Genomic DNA, 20,170 nt, shown 5'->3' with positions numbered 1-20,170 from the left:
GGGGGGGGGGACACCCGAAAGGTTTTTCAAAACTGTTACGGATGCGTGTCTACTGTAATTCCATCCAGAAATTTCCAACTCCCAGTCCTCACCAACTCTGCACACACCAGTCTGTGGTGGAGGACTCAAGTGAGATGACTTGACTCGAGTTGCCAAAAAGTGGATACTACGAAAGGCAAACCACCGCATGTGACACCTGAGAAGGCATCTCACCTGGGACGCAAAGACACCTGTAACTGTTGCCCGCGCTGCGACACACTCCGTGGGCACAGGGGTTCAAAGCGCAGAAATCTACCAACTGGGCACAGGTGGGGCCGGTGAAACCGGTCGTGCAGCTACAGGCAAAGCCCAGAGGGCTGGGACCCTGAGGGGAGCAGGTTCCATTGTTGTGGCAAGGCCCAGAAGCACACGGATCCACCTTCAGCTCACATGTGGGTCCCTGATATCCTGCATGAAAGGTTTTAAGGAGATGGCACGGATAAAGAGAGGGACAGGGTCAAAAATGCAGCAGCTATGCAGGAACTTGCATCAATGACTGACAAAACAATCCTTTGGGGGTAAGTAATCAGGAAGTGATCAGTAATTATCTTGTCAATATCCCCTCAAATGATGATACAATTTTTCTTGAAAATGCTAAAAATTCCCATTTCTTATTGAAATAACACATTGGCACAAAGAGTAGCTATTTATCATATGAGATATTTTGCCATTTAATGTCAACATTTGTTAATCGTATATTTTTTCAACAACCACTCAGTGGGTTGCTTATTACTCACAAGTGACCTTTGGGGGGAACAAATTCACAATCTCAAATAATAGCTCACATTACAGCCTTTTTGGATGCTTCCGGTTCTGCAATCATTTTTAAAAATAATGTTTATGTTAACACAGACCGGGCATATCAAGCTAGTCCCTAAGTGGAACCACATATCATAATTAAGAAAAACAAGAACGTTTTACACATGGGAAAAACCAAGGTGAATGCTTTTACATGATTATGTATGGTTGCTTTAAAAAAATAAAATAAAGAAGAAGAGACTTTAAGGAGGCCGCCAAGTTTTCTTCACAACTAAAAAAAAAAAAATAAGAAGAAGAGAGTTTAAGGAGGCCGCCAAGTTTTCTTCACAAAACTAAAGACAATATCCTGATTCATATTGCATTTATGGAAAAATTCACCTGCGTTTATACGTCTCAAGGAGTAGCCATTTTGCCTCGTAGAGCCATTTGTTGTCGACTGAAAATGACATCACAGTGCCTACAAAACAGGTGAGCCTTGATAGTCATTACTTGAGGCACCGTGATGTCAGTCTCACAGCAAGTGGCAAGGCAAAATGGCCGCCCCCTGGCATGGATAAAATCAGTGGCATTTTTCTGCTTAATTCATATTCGACAAACACAATATTTATCGAAATAATGTGTTTTGTCTCGTGAGGGTACATAGAATAAAATATTGTACATTTTGGACTTGACCTGCCCTTTAATGTCCATGAACACATACTGTGCAAATGATATAAAGACATCAGATCAAATTCCATCTCAGTCATCAATTGAATGTCAGACTATTAGAGTGAGGAATGGTTAGCGGGACATGCACAATCAATATTTTCCAATCTGAGACAACGTGCGGCTCGTTGCTCGAACGATTAACCTGATACGATTTGTGCTGCGATTTACGGTGAAGAACACAGAAAATCCCAACACTGGCGTGTCTGAAATGCACATTGTATTGTGCCGATGGAGCAATTCTTCTTTCATGCATCTGTGAAATCTCTAATTTGCTGCACGGAGAGGATGTTTATCGTCGACCAAAACAAGGGCGAGAAAAATTTGCAGCAGCCAAACAAAGCTGCGTATTTTCGGTCAGTCATCCGAAGTGTCATCCTTCTGCTTTTTCTCTGCTCGTCACCCTCATAACCCATTGTCCTTTTCTCACAGCCCTCACATACACTTAGAGAAGCTCTCGAATAAAACGCTTGACTCCCTCGCTTTGTTCTTTTTGCCCCTCTTTGTTCCAAGTGAGCTATTTTTTCACAACCTTCAGATCAAGTTCATCCTACGTACTGTATGTTTGACTTAATTTGTAGGTTGCGTATCATCTGAAAAAGCTATAGCGTGCGCAGAACATTTTGTGTCATCCTGCTGCTGGCAGTCAAACCGGCCTACTTTAAAGGAAGTTAACGGTTTAAATATAGCTGGCCCGTTCGCTCCCCCGCCCTGCTGGTTCTAACTGGCGGTATCATCATCATCATCATCATCATCATTATCATGGCGACACAGATTTCGTCCTCTGGCGTCACGCATGTGTGGGGAGGTAGAACAGGTAAACATATTACATGAACAAAGGGAATCGGTCCATTTGAGCAAGCTATGTTGAAAAGTTGGACTCCACTTGAACACAATAGAATGAACGTTAGAATCAGCGGTATTCGCATGGATTGCACTTAGTCTGAAAAGACGCACTTATAAAAAGAGTCGCAGGGTAAAAAATTCCTGGGGTTATAATAAAACTGTTTTAAATGGCGAAGTCCACTGTCATTTCACCAATTGGAATGCTTGCATCTCATTCTTGAGTCAAGCCTTAATCACATCACAGTGTGTTCTTGAGAACCGCTGTTTCGGCAAAGGTTTTGCGGTCACAGATTTCCTCAGAGAGTCGGATTCAGGTCATTAAGGGTATGAAACCTAATTAGGATGGAGGAAGGAGGTTTAAATTAAGTGTCTCAGTGGCACAGATATGCAGCGTATACGGGGTGGAAACAGCAGAGAATCTTCAAAAAAACAACAACTGGTCGTAGATTCCACTATTTCTTAATTTTACGAAAGAAAGACTTGCTGTTGAAGAGTAAATTGAAATGCACATGTATGACACTATCACACATGCAATAATTGCTGGCTTCCTAATACTGCAGAACACGTTTGAGAGTTAAACAAGATACACATTGCACCTTTCAGTACAAACTTGAGCATTGTGCCTCCCTTGCTATCGTTTTGTTTTTGTATAGTGCAGGGGTCGGCAACCCAAAATATTGAAAAAGTAATATTGGACCAAATAAATAAATAAATAAATATCTCTAGAGTCGCAACAAAAATCAAAAGCCTTATATCAGACTTATAATGAAGAACAACACATGCTGATGTCTTATGTTTGTCCTTTTCCAGAAACCACATGAAAACAATTTCTTTCCCCATTTTCAAACATTTTGTATAACGCTTTAGGGAGCCCCACTAGGGCGGCGCTAAAGAGCCGCATATGGCTCTTGAGCCGCAGGTTTCTGACCTCTGGTATAGTGTGTCTCTCAAGTCATTCACCACAATAAAAATGACAAAGAGAAAAAAATGAATGCACTAACCAGACAGGGTAACCGCTTCTATTTCTTCAACCACTGCTACTATTTCTTACGGAGGCGTAGAACTGCCAATTTAGAGTGAACATTTTTGATCGACAAATATGTTTCAAGGTATTTGACCCATTAAAAAAGTTGTGTTTTGTTTTTTCTGCAGCCATACTCAAATTATGACCCTGTGGTTGCAAATCCCAAGTCTGATCAGATGACTTACTGCCTTTATCCCCAATTTTGGGCTCATATGACACGTGTCAAAAACACACTTTTTGTGCACGCAGCGCGGCACTTTACCTTCAGGACAGATGCAAGTAGGTCCGGCCAGGCTGCTGGAGCAGGTGGCTCCATTCTCACAGGGCTGAGAGAGGCAGTGGTTCACCAGCAATTGGCAGCGTTCCCCTTCGTAACCTAATAGACACACAGTCATCTCAATAATTTCCTGCAAGCCTTGAAAAGATACTTGTCCATACCATTTACAGTGAATCGACACCACCTGAAAAAGATTCATTGATGACACTTGCTCATTAGTTTGATCATTTATATATGATAGCAATGATTGTAATAAAGCACTCAGCGATGTTACTTTAGGTCGGTATCCCCCGACATCAAAAAGGTTTGACATAAGTCACACAAATAAGGTAAAATATCGAGATCTGGTGTTTTGGTTAAATAATATTATTATTCACCACTAGATGGCAGACATGGCTTAGATGCACTTGTATACTGCCCTATACTATGACGTGAATGGCCTACCGTAATCATTGTTGGAGGCTACTGAATGACAAGCAAGACAATCATACTGTAGTACCTGAATATAATGTTCCGATGTTGAGAGAGTTTATTTTTGTGGGGGGAGTACAAAATGAATTCTTGCACCTAATGTTGGTTTCTTCTTCAGCAGTTTTGTGCCATCCTTGAATTATAATTTTCATGCACGAGAGCCCTTTGTACACGGGCAAAACAAAAAGTAGAACAAGCAAATGGCACTGATTTGGTGGTATGGCGATGAACTCATGCTTCAGGGCGTTGCTCCTTTAGGCCTTGTTTTAGTCCATTTTTGATACAACACGAGTATCTTGTTGGACCAAAGAGATTTCTCAAATTCTCACTACAGAAGACACCGACCTAAAATGGACACACACACACACACACACACACACACACACACACACACACTCACAAGCACGCACGCACACACCTGGTTGACAAGTACACGTGAAATTGTGTCCTTCGTCACCCTGCCGAACATCGGTGCAGGTGGCATTATTGCGACAAGGGCGGTGCTGACAGGCATCAAGTTCCTCACAGAAGATTCCTGTGTAACTGTCATCACACTCACAAAAGAAGGTGCTCTGCAAACAAATATTTTCAAGGAAAATTGAAACGAGACATGTCATGTTTTTTTTTTTTTTTTTTTTGTAATTATTATTTAAAACAGTTCCCACGTGTTTAGTGGCATGCTTTTACCACAAAGATGAAGAACTATTGACATGGTGCTACGGAATATTTCTTGACACTGTGCAATCGGCTCATTTTAAGTCCGATGCAATCAAGATAAGCATTGGGGAAAGTTTTTTTTTTTTTTCCTCCCAGTCTGGAACATAGTCGTGCAATAAAATTGGAAAGACAATTTACCTCAGAGGGCTGCGTGACACATTTGCCTTTGCCCGAGCACTGGGGGTCACTGAAGCTGCTGCCAGGCTCCACACAATTGCTAGCTTTCACTGTCAGGTTGAGACGCAGGGTGACCTCTGGTGCTGTGGGGGCATCCACCTGGATCACACCTTCCAAGGGGGGGAAATACCTTTACATACATACATCGGATTTGTTTGAGCGACTTCCATAAACAAAAGGCGAAGAATAACAAAGTGACCCGTGGATCTTTCAGTTTTTCTGAATGTGGCCCTCAGGGAGGAAAGGTTTGGACAGTCATGATGCAGACACAAAAACTCCTGCATCAAAGAGTGGCCTCTGTATGAACCAAAACAGAGTGTGCGCCTTATCTCTCTCTCAAAGCATTGAAGTTGAAGACATATCTTACAGCCTCTTCCATCACAAGAGACAGCTACTCAGGCACTTGGATAAAAATAGACCCTTAGTGCATATCAATGGCCTTTTTAGAGCCAATCAGTTGTGAGAAAACCGCTGATGGAATGCATGCGATGCAAACTCGAACCGATCAATGCTTCGTTACGTTCCCTTCTGATTGAATGATGTCCAACCCTGATGACCGTGTTGAAAGTGTAGAGTCACAGCAAATTACTCGAACAGACAAATTGAAATTCAATGACGTGAGCCAGAAATGCATCGTCATTGCGCCTCCTTTTTTTCTGACACGTATTTTCCCACTCAACATGTCTATGTGTGATTCATATCTCGACGATGCGCATTTGAATTGATATTAAAGTATTAATTTGGTCATTTGCAAATGCCATTCAGCTTAAGCCGCGTGCCTGCATTTTTGTCAAATCAAATCATCAACTCATTTTTGTCCTCAAGCTTGACCTTCAAACTTCCCCTCCCCTCTTAATTATGTTCATTGAAGTCATTGTTGCTGGGCAACAAGATGAAACTAAAGCAGGGACTATAACTCTGCTTTTATTTACTTTGTAGCATTCATATGAATGCTGACTAAAGTAAGATGTCATTTTGGGTGATATTGATGGTGATAGACATTGTGTTCCGCTCATTTTCTACTTCTGATCAGAGTGGCTATTGTTGATAAAGTGGTCCCATCAACATATTGCAGTGCTCTCGTTTCCCAAAAACTAGTTTTTTTTTTTAGATGGAGCAAAACTTATGACTAAGTCTTATGACTTAGTCATACAACCATGAAGTTTTCCATGTTTTAAGTGGAAGAGAAAAAAGCTTCTTACTGAGGAAATAGTTTTGGCCCAGAGGCAATGCATGGTCAGGGACCACCAGCCCATTGGAGGCCTGCAGGAACCACATTTTGGACCCATTTATAAAAGAAGAGCGCTGGAAGCCTTCTTCATTCACACGCCACAGCACTGGAGCCCCAACGGCATTTACCACCAACCTGTTGGAGCGCGAAAATATTTGTGAAAAATTCAGAAAAGGAAATAGTACAAGTTTGTACTCCCCACCCGAACGACATTGTACAAAAACCAAACAGTCTCAGCTGATTCGCTCTCACGTCATAACTCCCCGTTTCAAACCATGAACTGACTCACCACTCACCAGCTGTAATGAGGGGCAACATCAAGGACACTCCTCGTCTCCTTGACTCTTCTGCATAATTTATTGACCTTACTCACGGGAACGTAACGCTTTTTTATGAGCACGCATGCTGAAAAGATGGGAACGCTCTTGAATGTATAATACAGTGGAACATCCAAAGTCGAATACAATGTTTGATAGTAATTTACTGAAGTCGTTCCAGGTTCAAAATGTCATAAAATACCGATTAGGAGTACAGGCAATGTCTTTACGGTCAAACGTGTACACAGAAAATGTAACCACGGTAAATTCTAAAACCGTAAATTTCAAAATTAAAACTTTTGTTCTTTATGGGCTTCTTTGGTTTACCGAAACTATGTTTGACCTATGACCTTTCATGGTTACAACAGGCACACATTGTTAAGAAATACTTATGAATATCTTTCTTTTTTTTTTTTTTTTTTTATGACTTGTTTTTCCATTCTATTATTTCACAGTCTGTGTGGCCTGGAAATGTTTTTCAAGTAAATATTGACTTTATATAATTGTGTCTACAATTACTGGATTTTCATTGGAGCCGACAGTGTGTTCTGACTTACAAACGTTAATGACGTACGAATGAGACAGCGCACTGAATTGAGGACAGCAAGGTGTTTGCAGAGTGTGACAATGAATCATCTACTCGTGTTTAAAAGGGATTGCAGGCAGCTATTTATCAATGTATCGATCTACTGATCTATCAATCTATCCATCTCTGTGTCTGTCAAGACAAAGGATGGTGTTTTGCTTTTATTTCCTTCACTATGGATATTACGTATGCAACTACTGTTGGCATTCCTGGCAAACAAGAGTGAGTAACATTATTGAAAGCAATGGACCGTTTCAAATATATTGCTTCCTTTTAAGCCTATAGAGCAAGGAATTCATATTTTGTTCAGTTTGATTTCTTGGCACTCTTACTTCACAGCCGTTTCCTCTGGCACTTCCAGAGATAAAGTCAGCGATGCTGTCAGCTCACACAGCTCCGGGCACACGCAGTGCAGACCCTCCGTCACCTAAATCACAAACACGACCACGTGATGACGCATTCACAGACCCTAAAATTAACTGTAACAAGTAACAATTGCAGGAGCAATTTGGCCCACCCTGTCTGCCTCCCACGGCACCATCAGAAGCCGCTGCCCAGTTTTGGGTTGCCATGGTGACAGGGTGGGAGTTGCCGATGTTGGGCTGGTGGACACGCTGGTTGGGTGAGGTGGTTGGGTGGCGGCTGGTGTTGTGGAGGTAACAGGGGTGGCCGGTTCAGGAGCTGAGGGGGAGATAGGTTCCCATTCAGCCACAGCCAGTACGATTTGATCGCACTTTGGCCCCTCGTAGCCTTCGCTACAGTCGCAGGTATAAGTCGGCACCCCCTCCGCTTCTCCAATGTGCAGGCTGCAGTTTCCATGGAGACAAGGACTGCTGGAACACGGGTCTGTGAAAAACTAAAATGAGAAGGAATAAATAGACAGAAGGACAACTGTTGGTGAGAGGCGGAACAAAAACATCATCTTCAGCTTTGTCACTTTGCCTACTAAGCTTGGTCAGTTTTTCCAGTCAAAGTTTCAATAGCATGACTGTAGGTTGACTGCAAAAGCGGTCCCTCAGTATAGCAAGAATGCTTGTGGTCCAGCGTGTCACACATCATTATCTCCAACGATGTTATCAAGCAACTATTTATTTTTTCTTTTTTATTTTTTGTCTGTCCTGTTCAGCTGCTTGAGCATGCAAAATGGTGGATCCGTATGCCTTTTTATGTCAAAACTATTTTTCTGTGCACTACGGGAGTTCAATATACTCCCCCTGTCGCTGTTACGATTGTGATGGATATTTATTTAAAATGCAGTCGGACAGAACAAGGTTTCGGAGGGGGCAGAAAACAAAACTCACAAAACAAGGGGGAAGCTACTTATTGTATTCTCCTGAAATTTATCTTCCACATTCTCAGATTTGATTTTGACTGACTACTATTACATCACCGCACTGACAGGTATACTTCCCCTGGCATGCAAAATGTACTTTAAGAGTCATACACATTTGAATAAAAGTGTGTGTAAAACAATCTCCTCAAACCTGACTCTGAACAGCATCAGTACATAAAAATGGAATCATGGATAAATAAACCACAAATAAATTGAAGCCTTGAAACCCATCAGTACAGTTTATGACCATTATAATTAGTGATATTTGCAATTGTTTGCGTCTGTTGATTTCAGTGCTTGTTTTTTGATGATAACAGTGGTTGACACTGGCTGGATCAAAAGTCAAGTACTGTAATAGGGACACACACACACACACACACACACACACACACACTCGCATTGGCATAATCAGTGCAATGAGATAGATGCCTCCTGACAGCCGTCATGCTGGTTCCCTTCATCAATATTTAAGCACATTTGAAGCAAATGTGTGGTTGCATGGTTCTTGAAGGTTAGGACAAAGGGGCGCTTACAAAGCTGCCTGACAGCATGGTGCCTGTGCTTCTTTGGCTTAAAGGATCCCAAACTACAGTCTCATCTTTCTTTTTTCATATAATTTTAGTGAAGTAACTTCTCAGCTCTGTGATTTAAATACAAAACAGATTTAATACCATCATGAGGGATGTGAAGTGTCTTCCTGAGAAGAGGCTGAACAGATATGATGGTAATGATGTTTGGACCAAGTCCCCTAGCAACTGTACTGGAGATCATTTAGAAATATGTATTAAAAAAATGGTGTATGTGTGTGATATGGGTTTAAAACAGCTACTTGGTTTTGACCACATGTGGTGTTATTAGCATCAGATTAAAAAAAAAAAAGAGGTGAACCTAACCTCATTATTCTACTTGCAGCACATTCAAAATACAGTATATTAATGAGGCTGAATGACATACAAAACATTGATTTTTCCACAGACAACATATGAATAATTTCATACACAGTACTACATTATAATTTATATATATTATATAGAATCCAGGCGATTTAAGGCGATTTTTTAAATTTTTTAAATTGTTTTTACCGTTACTCATTTTTGTCCTTTAGGGGGAAATTCAACTCGCACTCTCAGGGGGTCAAGACAAAAATAAGAAAATGCCTCCCAGACCAAAAAACAGAAATTATATCAGAATGATGAAAGCAGAAAAGCATTTCGAGTGAAAAGAAGCGCTCAGAATCCAAAGCATACCACATCAAACATAAACATGCTATGGCAATGGTTCTTGTGGCTATTTATTCAACAGGCTCATTCGATGAATTCTGATAAGTTGTAATATGTATCGAGCTCGATTATTATTCCAGAAAGGAGCATGAAAAGGCTAGGCAAAGCATCTCGAAGGAAGAAACTCTGGTGATGTCCGATGGGTTCAACGCATTGCTTGACTATATTGAGAATTACGTCGATAGTCTGTTTATTTATTTATCGTCTTATAGCCTCGTTGCAACTTCATTGTTTTATTTCAAGTAGGCTGTGGTGGTATAGAAGGAAAAACATAACATAAGTCCTCGTCTAAATGCTTTTGAACTCAGAGTAACTGTAAGTTTGTCTACGTACATCGAACAAAAATCTGTAGAGGCAACAATCACATCCTAAAGTGAGTCCTGCGTATGTTGAAGCTGAGTGAGGCTAATGAAATCTTTCTGCAGGTTGCCTTGAACTTGTTCTGCACCTCCATAACTGCAAGCGAGTTCCCATAGTTACGGACCGAATGGGAACAATTAGCCCAAAGCACAACAGGCAACGTGTTGTTATCCCGCCCTCGCCCAATCTGCTTCCGGCAATGTTTGCCAGAGTCCCATCACGCTGTCAAAAGAAACATGTTACACAACCCTTTCTTTACCTCATCTGGGATTACAACTCTGCCACCCTCTCTCAAGGTGTCAACTGGCAACAGCCAGGACACCTGATAATAATAAACAGCAACGGAAAATCAGTACCCCGTAATGGTCAACACTTCTTGATGAAAGCATTTTTAAAAGTGTGAATGTATGCATGGGTATATGGATGGATAACAAAAAATATTGATTCATGTTGTTCATGTTTGGAAAATTATTCCTATCCCTGATGAGTTTTAGGAAGTATAACCTGTTGCATCTCGGTCACTTTAAACACAGAAGAACATTTTAATAGTTGACCGTTGGATTTGAAGAAAAATAGACGGAATTTGAATTGTATTCTATGTAAGGATGCACCAAAGTATCAAGGTGAGTCTTTTCACACCGAGTAATGACGTCATTTAGGAAAAATTGACAGGAATATATTTGAAACAGTCAAGTATATCCATATGTGCTGTTTCGGCTTAGTTGTGATATGTTCCGAACAATGCACCGCCTTTTCCTATACCCCCCCCAAAGATGCTGCTTGACCGAAGAGGAGAAATGTGTTACGTGCGATCGATGGCTCTTCCTAAAGGACCCCGTGTCTGTCAGTCAAGCTGAATTTGGATTTCATCTTTCTCAATGAGGGAACGGTGAAGTGAACTTCGACAAAGAAAATTGATTTTGCTTCATTTTGCATCAGTGTTCTGCGGTAGGCTCATGTATTGTTTTGAAGGCTTACCATTCAGGCAATATCCTGACAGTATATCAGGCCCACATTCCTATTAAAATGATTTATTACCTCTGTCAGTTAGAGAGCCACCCAGCAATAAATGCCTTGTGATGCAGTGCCATCCCTTTTGCCGACACACACACTCGTAGTTCATCACTCAGTTTTCCCACTTGTGTCTCAGTCGTGAGTTGGTGACTGACATCAGCTCCTCATAGGGCCTGAATGCACTTGATTAGAAGTGTTTGGTACTACATCAATGTCGGTGATTTGGGTTCTTGTTATGAGACCCGAGCATATTAAAATCAAGTACACGTTGCTCTGCTCACCCTTGAGTGAGGTGGTCCGGCTCTTCTACAATAGTGCGTAAACTATAGTTGTCCACAGTCTGTGTAATGGATATTTACCTTACTGTCGTTCATATGTAGGAGACAGGACTGTCTCAGAATTGTTTGTTATTTATTCCTTTGTTGTGGGTTCAGCCCCCATTGAATTTATTTTGTGATTTCCTCGCTTGATATTCTGTTTCGGTGCATTATTTTCGATTTTCTTAGTGTCTTTGAAGTAATCGTTAATTTACGATTTTTCGGAGGTGGTCTTTGAACGTCTCTAGAGCCGAACGGGAGAAGAGAAGGCACGGAGACGGACAGAGACTCGTCTGTAGTTGCTTGAGTGTTCACACACACACACACACACACACACACACTCGCATTGGCATAATCAGTGCAATGAGATAGATGCCTCCTGACAGCCGTCATGCTGGTTCCCTTCATCAATATTTAAGCACATTTGAAGCAAATGTGTGGTTGCATGGTTCTTGAAGGTTAGGACAAAGGGGCGCTTACAAAGCTGCCTGACAGCATGGTGCCTGTGCTTCTTTGGCTTAAAGGATCCCAAACTACAGTCTCATCTTTCTTTTTTCATATAATTTTAGTGAAGTAACTTCTCAGCTCTGTGATTTAAATACAAAACAGATTTAATACCATCATGAGGGATGTGAAGTGTCTTCCTGAGAAGAGGCTGAACAGATATGATGGTAATGATGTTTGGACCAAGTCCCCTAGCAACTGTACTGGAGATCATTTAGAAATATGTATTAAAAAAATGGTGTATGTGTGTGATATGGGTTTAAAACAGCTACTTGGTTTTGACCACATGTGGTGTTATTAGCATCAGATTAAAAAAAAAAAAGAGGTGAACCTAACCTCATTATTCTACTTGCAGCACATTCAAAATACAGTATATTAATGAGGCTGAATGACATACAAAACATTGATTTTTCCACAGACAACATATGAATAATTTCATACACAGTACTACATTATAATTTATATATATTATATAGAATCCAGGCGATTTAAGGCGATTTTTTAAATTTTTTAAATTGTTTTTACCGTTACTCATTTTTGTCCTTTAGGGGGAAATTCAACTCGCACTCTCAGGGGGTCAAGACAAAAATAAGAAAATGCCTCCCAGACCAAAAAACAGAAATTATATCAGAATGATGAAAGCAGAAAAGCATTTCGAGTGAAAAGAAGCGCTCAGAATCCAAAGCATACCACATCAAACATAAACATGCTATGGCAATGGTTCTTGTGGCTATTTATTCAACAGGCTCATTCGATGAATTCTGATAAGTTGTAATATGTATCGAGCTCGATTATTATTCCAGAAAGGAGCATGAAAAGGCTAGGCAAAGCATCTCGAAGGAAGAAACTCTGGTGATGTCCGATGGGTTCAACGCATTGCTTGACTATATTGAGAATTACGTCGATAGTCTGTTTATTTATTTATCGTCTTATAGCCTCGTTGCAACTTCATTGTTTTATTTCAAGTAGGCTGTGGTGGTATAGAAGGAAAAACATAACATAAGTCCTCGTCTAAATGCTTTTGAACTCAGAGTAACTGTAAGTTTGTCTACGTACATCGAACAAAAATCTGTAGAGGCAACAATCACATCCTAAAGTGAGTCCTGCGTATGTTGAAGCTGAGTGAGGCTAATGAAATCTTTCTGCAGGTTGCCTTGAACTTGTTCTGCACCTCCATAACTGCAAGCGAGTTCCCATAGTTACGGACCGAATGGGAACAATTAGCCCAAAGCACAACAGGCAACGTGTTGTTATCCCGCCCTCGCCCAATCTGCTTCCGGCAATGTTTGCCAGAGTCCCATCACGCTGTCAAAAGAAACATGTTACACAACCCTTTCTTTACCTCATCTGGGATTACAACTCTGCCACCCTCTCTCAAGGTGTCAACTGGCAACAGCCAGGACACCTGATAATAATAAACAGCAACGGAAAATCAGTACCCCGTAATGGTCAACACTTCTTGATGAAAGCATTTTTAAAAGTGTGAATGTATGCATGGGTATATGGATGGATAACAAAAAATATTGATTCATGTTGTTCATGTTTGGAAAATTATTCCTATCCCTGATGAGTTTTAGGAAGTATAACCTGTTGCATCTCGGTCACTTTAAACACAGAAGAACATTTTAATAGTTGACCGTTGGATTTGACAGCCCCCCCCTTTTCCCTACCCCCCCCCCCCCCGTCCCACCCCGATCCGATGGTGAATACCACAAAGGTCGAGGAAAGGTGCAACGTATAAAGGTCACGAGTTGCTTAAAATATTCAACTTCTCGCGCTCACAAACAAAGATGCTGCTTGACCGAAGAGGAGAAATGTGTTACGTGCGATCGATGGCTCTTCCTAAAGGACCCCGTGTCTGTCAGTCAAGCTGAATTTGGATTTCATCTTTCTCAATGAGGGAACGGTGAAGTGAACTTCGACAAAGAAAATTGATTTTGCTTCATTTTGCATCAGTGTTCTGCGGTAGGCTCATGTATTGTTTTGAAGGCTTACCATTCAGGCAATATCCTGACAGTATATCAGGCCCACATTCCTATTAAAATGATTTATTACCTCTGTCAGTTAGAGAGCCACCCAGCAATAAATGCCTTGTGATGCAGTGCCATCCCTTTTGCCGACACACACACTCGTAGTTCATCACTCAGTTTTCCCACTTGTGTCTCAGTCGTGAGTTGGTGACTGACATCAGCTCCTCATAGGGCCTGAATGCACTTGATTAGAAGTGTTTGGTACTACATCAATGTCGGTGATTTGGGTTCTTGTTATGAGACCCGAGCATATTAAAATCAAGTACACGTTGCTCTGCTCACCCTTGAGTGAGGTGGTCCGGCTCTTCTACAATAGTGCGTAAACTATAGTTGTCCACAGTCTGTGTAATGGATATTTACCTTACTGTCGTTCATATGTAGGAGACAGGACTGTCTCAGAATTGTTTGTTATTTATTCCTTTGTTGTGGGTTCAGCCCCCATTGAATTTATTTTGTGATTTCCTCGCTTGATATTCTGTTTCGGTGCATTATTTTCGATTTTCTTAGTGTCTTTGAAGTAATCGTTAATTTACGATTTTTCGGAGGTGGTCTTTGAACGTCTCTAGAGCCGAACGGGAGAAGAGAAGGCACGGAGACGGACAGAGACTCGTCTGTAGTTGCTTGAGTGTTAAACGAATTAATAAAGTGTATGTTTTAAAAAACCAACACGACGTCTCTCTTTATTTCGGAGCTGCAACACATAGAGTACTAAATAGCCGGACCGTTTCCTATTTAAAAAATGTAATTTGTGTCTTATTACATTTGCCATCAATGGTACCCTTCTTTGGTGGCATCTAATTAAAAGGCTAAAGAGAAACACACTTATTGAGTGAATCAAAAAAATAGATTGCTAATCTGAACTCATGTTTCCAAGTGTTGTTGGACTTTTGACCATACTTCCTGCGTAATTTTGGTTGAAATTCAAGCGAGTATATTTCAATTTCTTTGTTTCGCGCCTCCCAAGCGACAGGGAAAGCAGGGAACTAGTTTTAGCAAATAATTTGCCATCTCTTTTCATTTCAAAGCACAAGTGACAAATATACCACATGACCCAGTGGTACTTGGCATGTCCAAATGGATAAATTAGGTTTAAGGTTTGGTTTTTTTTTCAGGTTTCTTTTGTTCCAGATAATGTCTGGAAAAGAAAGAAACCTTTGGGCTATTTTAACCATAAGTAGACAAGATGGACGTCATAGCGCCATGTCAAAATTGTCATTCCAACTGCTCATTATTTGCAGCCGCGCAGTGCGCCAGTAAAGAGCGTTGCTAGGTCATTAAGATATGTCTCGGTTTGGAAGGAGGGATCAATGCAAAAGTGGACCAGATATTAAATGATTTGAATCCAAGAAATAATAAATTACTTTTGGCGCCTAAAATGATTGTCATGCAGAAATGATTCAGACAGTAAATACTCGGTCGTCTTTTTCTAAAGTGTTCTTCCTTAATTTGCTCTCATCTACTTTAGATTCATCCTCGCTACGATACCTCAGCGTAGCAAAGTGCAATGCTTCTGTAAAAGAGAAAAGAGTGTTTTTGTTTTCAAGCCTTTAATGTCTGTTTCTGCACTTCAAAGCATCCAGCATCCATTCACTCGCAAACTCCTTTGCCTTCTTGCGCAGTGGCTTCAAGGAGGTACTCGGTTTTTCAAAATGCGCTTCCAGTGAGCCCACATAAGCATTGCAGAGTACCTTGATAGGTTTCAATTTTGCCTCAAAGCGTGAATAAATGATAATGAGGCCGCAGTGGAGCGTTCAGAGGAACGAACACGCTTGAGAAGTCGTTTCTAGCATTCTCAACTTTACTTAATGTTTTCATGTCTTTGGATGCGTCATTAATAATTTAGCACACAGCCGGAGGAGGCTTTAAGACTTTAAAGCAAGGTCCCTGTGCTGTCGTCGAACAAACAGGCGATGAACGGGTATGATTGCCCAGACATCATCGCTCACAAGACAACCAACATGCCAAACGCTCACCCTGACACGGCGGCGTTGATGGGTGATAATGAGAAGGGGAGGAGGGAAGCAAGGAGAATGCTAAGCGATTGGGGAGAGATTTAAGAGAAGGGGTGTTACGAGCTTCTATTTCTAACCTAAGTACACGAATAAGGCGTTACCACCGTTGCACCCAAAGGGATTTGGACAAACCTGTCCAATATTGGGATAACACACGGCAAGTAACGCGGTTCTGTTGGAACATGCTCTCGATGAGGGTGCAGGGAAATACTATGGTGCTCCATCTCCTATACGCAGGCACGCCACATTATAGTGACAACTCATTTTGTCCACATGATGCATCGATTCTGTACAGTGAGAACACTCAGCGGCTGCGCCGTTTCTTTATGAGCTCCGATATCGCCCCTGCTGCAATGGACATAACAAGCTTGACACGCCTCTGCCAAGTGCTATAAAAACAGTCGCGTGAAATATGACTGATTTTACTCCCTTCATACTGCATTAACGTGCAAGCATCCATTTTCTATAGAACTGCAGTCCATCTCAGATGACTATGGGCAAGAGGCACGTTACGTCTTGGATTAGTCAGCGGCAAGGCCTTCTTTGCCGGCCTAAACTCTATCAGAAGCACTGACCTACATTTACAACCTAATTTCTAATTCAGTAAAATGGAATTGCTTTTCTCTTCATTCTGTACCATTTATGTTCGCTACACTACTTTGTGTACACGTGGTTGCTAAGATTTTTATTCATGATTTTTTTTTCCAGCCTGATTCAGATCTGGCCCGGCACATCATTTTAGCAAATTATGTGCATCGACTTCATGTTTCTTGCTAAAATACAAAAATTGCTAATTGTCTTTTAAAAACATTGAGATATCATTGTAAGCATCTTTTGTTACCGATCTCTCTTTTACCATAAATTTCATAATATTGGAACACAAGGTCTTACTAGCCACTGCTCTCAAAACTAGTTATTGATCAATTTGTTGTTGACATGTCGTTTGATATGTCTTATGTTTATGTGTCACATTATTTGCATTCAAAACTATGATGTGAAACGAAACTATGTGATATGAAAACTCACTGAATTTAAAAAACAGAAGGCCAAATTAAAAACTAACTGTATCCAAAATTATTATAACCCTGGTCCTCACAAGGCGAAAGCGGGGTCCTGTAATGGCATCAACATTATTCTGTCCTCTGATTGGTTGGACCAAAATTTGTAACATCCATAGCAATTTGTACACATTATGTACATTTAATAATCAGCATCTGTAATGAGTATGATGTCCTGTATTTTATTTAAATTTAAATGAAATGTTTTTGTCATGGTATCGGTACTTTCACTGTTACGACGATCAGTCATGGTCGATGACTTCAGCACAAACACGGCATCTGTAAAGATAACCTTTCAAGTGGAGGTAAGAGCTAACTCTAGTAAATTGCGAACATTTCGGGATTGCCCCCAGAAAGAATTGTGGGCGAATTACACAATGACTTAAAAGTCACTCATAAAAGAAAACCCCCACGGAGAGAAAATGTGATGCCAGCGACTGACGGCTACTGTGCTGGCTCAAGTGAAAAAGTGCTTTGGTGCAAAATGAAAGAGCTTTCTTATCTTTTTTCCACGTATGCTTTATGGCATGCTTTCAGATCAGAAGCAATCCTTCACGGGCAAAAACTGGCTCTTAAGCTGCTCCTGCTGCCACTTTGAGTTTGTCTCAGACGCGCACACCGGGGGGAATAGAACATCCTGTTCAACCTTTGTCAGACAAAACGCGATAAGATTCATCTCCTCTTACGTATCTTCTCATTAAGTGGTCAGGCGACCAGAGAGAGGCCACTCGCCGCATGCGGCAACATTTGAAGGAAAACTGGATCAGACAAAGAAGCAGACTTGCTGACCGGCCGGTAAGTTAAATATGGACGTATGCCTTGTTTGTCTCCAGCACAAGGGGACACGGCATGCTCTAACATTTCCTGCTTGGTGTACCGTACTTCCCAGCTGTTGATCCTTTGGCTCCGAGCTCGTCATCAGTCTGTTGCCATGGAGATCTTCGAAGTGGGACAGAGGCACGGTGTTCCAAATTGGGCCTCATATTGTGAGAGTGCACTGGACATGAACCGTGACTCTCATCCAGCAGCTTTCTGGCTGAAGAGGTACAAAATTATGATTTAAAGGTCAACGCAGAGTTCAATTGTGTTTGTGACTCCCATACACTCTTAGCCTGGTTTACGTAACCCGTGCCCAGGATGATCGTTTGTGTGGTTGGTGCAATATTACAACAAATGAAATGAGAAAGACGAAAGTATCCATCAATTTTCTCAAAGCGCTTAGCTACCAAGTCGCAAATGACTTTGGTTGTTAAACTTAGTTGTTTTGTACAATAACACTGGCACTGGATAAAATCCTCACATCTCCGAAACCATCACTTTTCAGGAAGAGCAAAAAAAGGCATGTTTGTGGAATTGCTCGGTAATTTGTGAAAAACAACAGACCCACGTGCGGACCAACCAAGTGTCAGATACTGGATCTGTGCACTTTTTCATCAGTATATTTCCAAACCCCGACAGACATCTTCCCGCGTAGGTGCAGATGTTAATACGAGCTAATCGTCGTGTCTGCAGCAGCGCCGGAGGCTGAAGACAACTCGGTGCTTGACTCTCTGCTGGAGCCGCTCTGTTGGTCCGAAAGGGATTTGATGGCTTTAGCTGGCATTTATTGTTTGCAGCGAAGAGATATTAAGGACACGCAGCAGTATACCAACATCCCATGCGCCGGCTTGTCTTACAGTTGCTTTCATTAAAGTCATGCTTTGCAAGATCGACTTAACAGACAAGCTGTGAATCTGAGAACTAGGCCACTGGAGACAGTTATGCATCTGCTTCTGAGCTGGGGTAATGAACATCATTCGGTCTACTAAAAGTAACACAAAGAAATATGTATATCATGCATTAACTGTAAGAGTGTAATCAGATTTATTGATTTGGAAACTTCAACAGTACAGTATGTACTTATATAACTCGCAATAATTATGTCATGGAACAGAGATATCGCAAACAAGGTGACCCCCAAAAAAATATTAAAAAGCAAATACAAAGTTGAGGAATTTGGTCATAAAACTAGACGGAAATGTTTAAAAAGCAACATTTTGCTGAGATTTAGTTACATTACATGATGAATGTGTTGGGCAAGGTTCTGAATTTGTGTGCATTTCTTTTATATGGATAGTATGATAAATAATGACTTCTCAGCCATGTTGTTCGCGACTATGGTATTGAAGCAGGGCCCCAATGAGGAGCTTCATTTGCTTACGCCTTTGGCCTGCTCTGTGTTTAAAGTTTAATAATGCTTGGCTGCAGCACCTAATTGCACATAATATTTGGGGAATGCTAAGGGACAAAAAAAACAATCCTCATTTTTGCATTAACCCTGAAATATTAGATGTTCCATTTTTCAGTTCAATATTAAGAAAGATATGATTCATTTATTTTCAGGGGCACGGGCAAAATGGCGAGGAGAGAATGTAATTAGGCGCAACACTGTTTGAACCAAGTACAATGAGGTTGTACGAAAAAGAGAGAAAAGGAAGATCCTTTTAACTTTAAAGGGCAATAAACATGCATTTTGTTGTTCCATGAAACCCAGTTGTAGAAGAGCAATGCAAGCACGAACACAATTTGAGAGGTGTCCTAACTGTTCCATCAATATTACCGTGAACTAAAGTAGCTGGTCTGTAATCACCATGGCAACAATACAGCCTGTTATCTCCAGTATACAGTCGATAGGCACACACATCACAAGCATCAAATCAACTCCTTCTCCTTTTGAACTTCTTCAGATCAAAAGTCCAGCTGATGTGTGAAATGGAAATCATGATTCCCAAGTCCGCTCATCTATAAAGCAAACGCGTGCGGTGCAACAGTAATAACGGTGGGAGCTATTTTTCACATTTTTTATTTATAGAACATATAGAAGTTTGTTCTTAGGCGTTAGAGTGAAGCAAACACCAAAGAGACATCCTCTTGTTATCAGAAGTAAACAAGTTACACAGTATTTTGGGGTTTTTTTTTCTTATTCCGGTCTTACTCCACTCACTAACAAGCAAAGCGTTTCAAAGAGACGACAGGACTATGAGCTTCACTTAATTGGACGCAGCACGATGTACTACCACGCACACGCACACGCACACACACACACACACACACACACACACACACACACACAC

General features: G+C 41.1%; 1 protein-coding gene across 1 annotated transcript in view; it reads right to left on the bottom strand.

Annotated features, from left to right (window-relative positions):
* Positions 1-20,170, bottom strand: part of dner (delta/notch-like EGF repeat containing) — a 56,328-nt gene that overhangs the window by 3,729 nt on the left and 32,429 nt on the right. The window contains exons 2-8 of the mRNA XM_019886062.1: positions 7,667-8,005; positions 7,482-7,576; positions 6,218-6,381; positions 4,977-5,125; positions 4,540-4,693; positions 3,636-3,749; positions 214-447 (exon numbers count right to left, since the gene is read on the bottom strand). Of these exons, the coding sequence (XP_019741621.1) occupies positions 214-447; positions 3,636-3,749; positions 4,540-4,693; positions 4,977-5,125; positions 6,218-6,381; positions 7,482-7,576; positions 7,667-8,005 (1,249 nt within the window). The remainder of the gene's footprint in view (positions 1-213; positions 448-3,635; positions 3,750-4,539; positions 4,694-4,976; positions 5,126-6,217; positions 6,382-7,481; positions 7,577-7,666; positions 8,006-20,170) is intronic.

This window comes from Hippocampus comes, unplaced genomic scaffold (assembly GCF_001891065.2).
Source record: "Hippocampus comes isolate QL1 unplaced genomic scaffold, H_comes_QL1_v1.1 scaffold29, whole genome shotgun sequence".
In the NCBI taxonomy this organism is placed as follows: domain Eukaryota; kingdom Metazoa; phylum Chordata; class Actinopteri; order Syngnathiformes; family Syngnathidae; genus Hippocampus; species Hippocampus comes.
The sequence above is the reverse complement of the archived record's forward strand: the minus strand, read 5'-3'. Positions and strand labels throughout refer to the sequence as shown.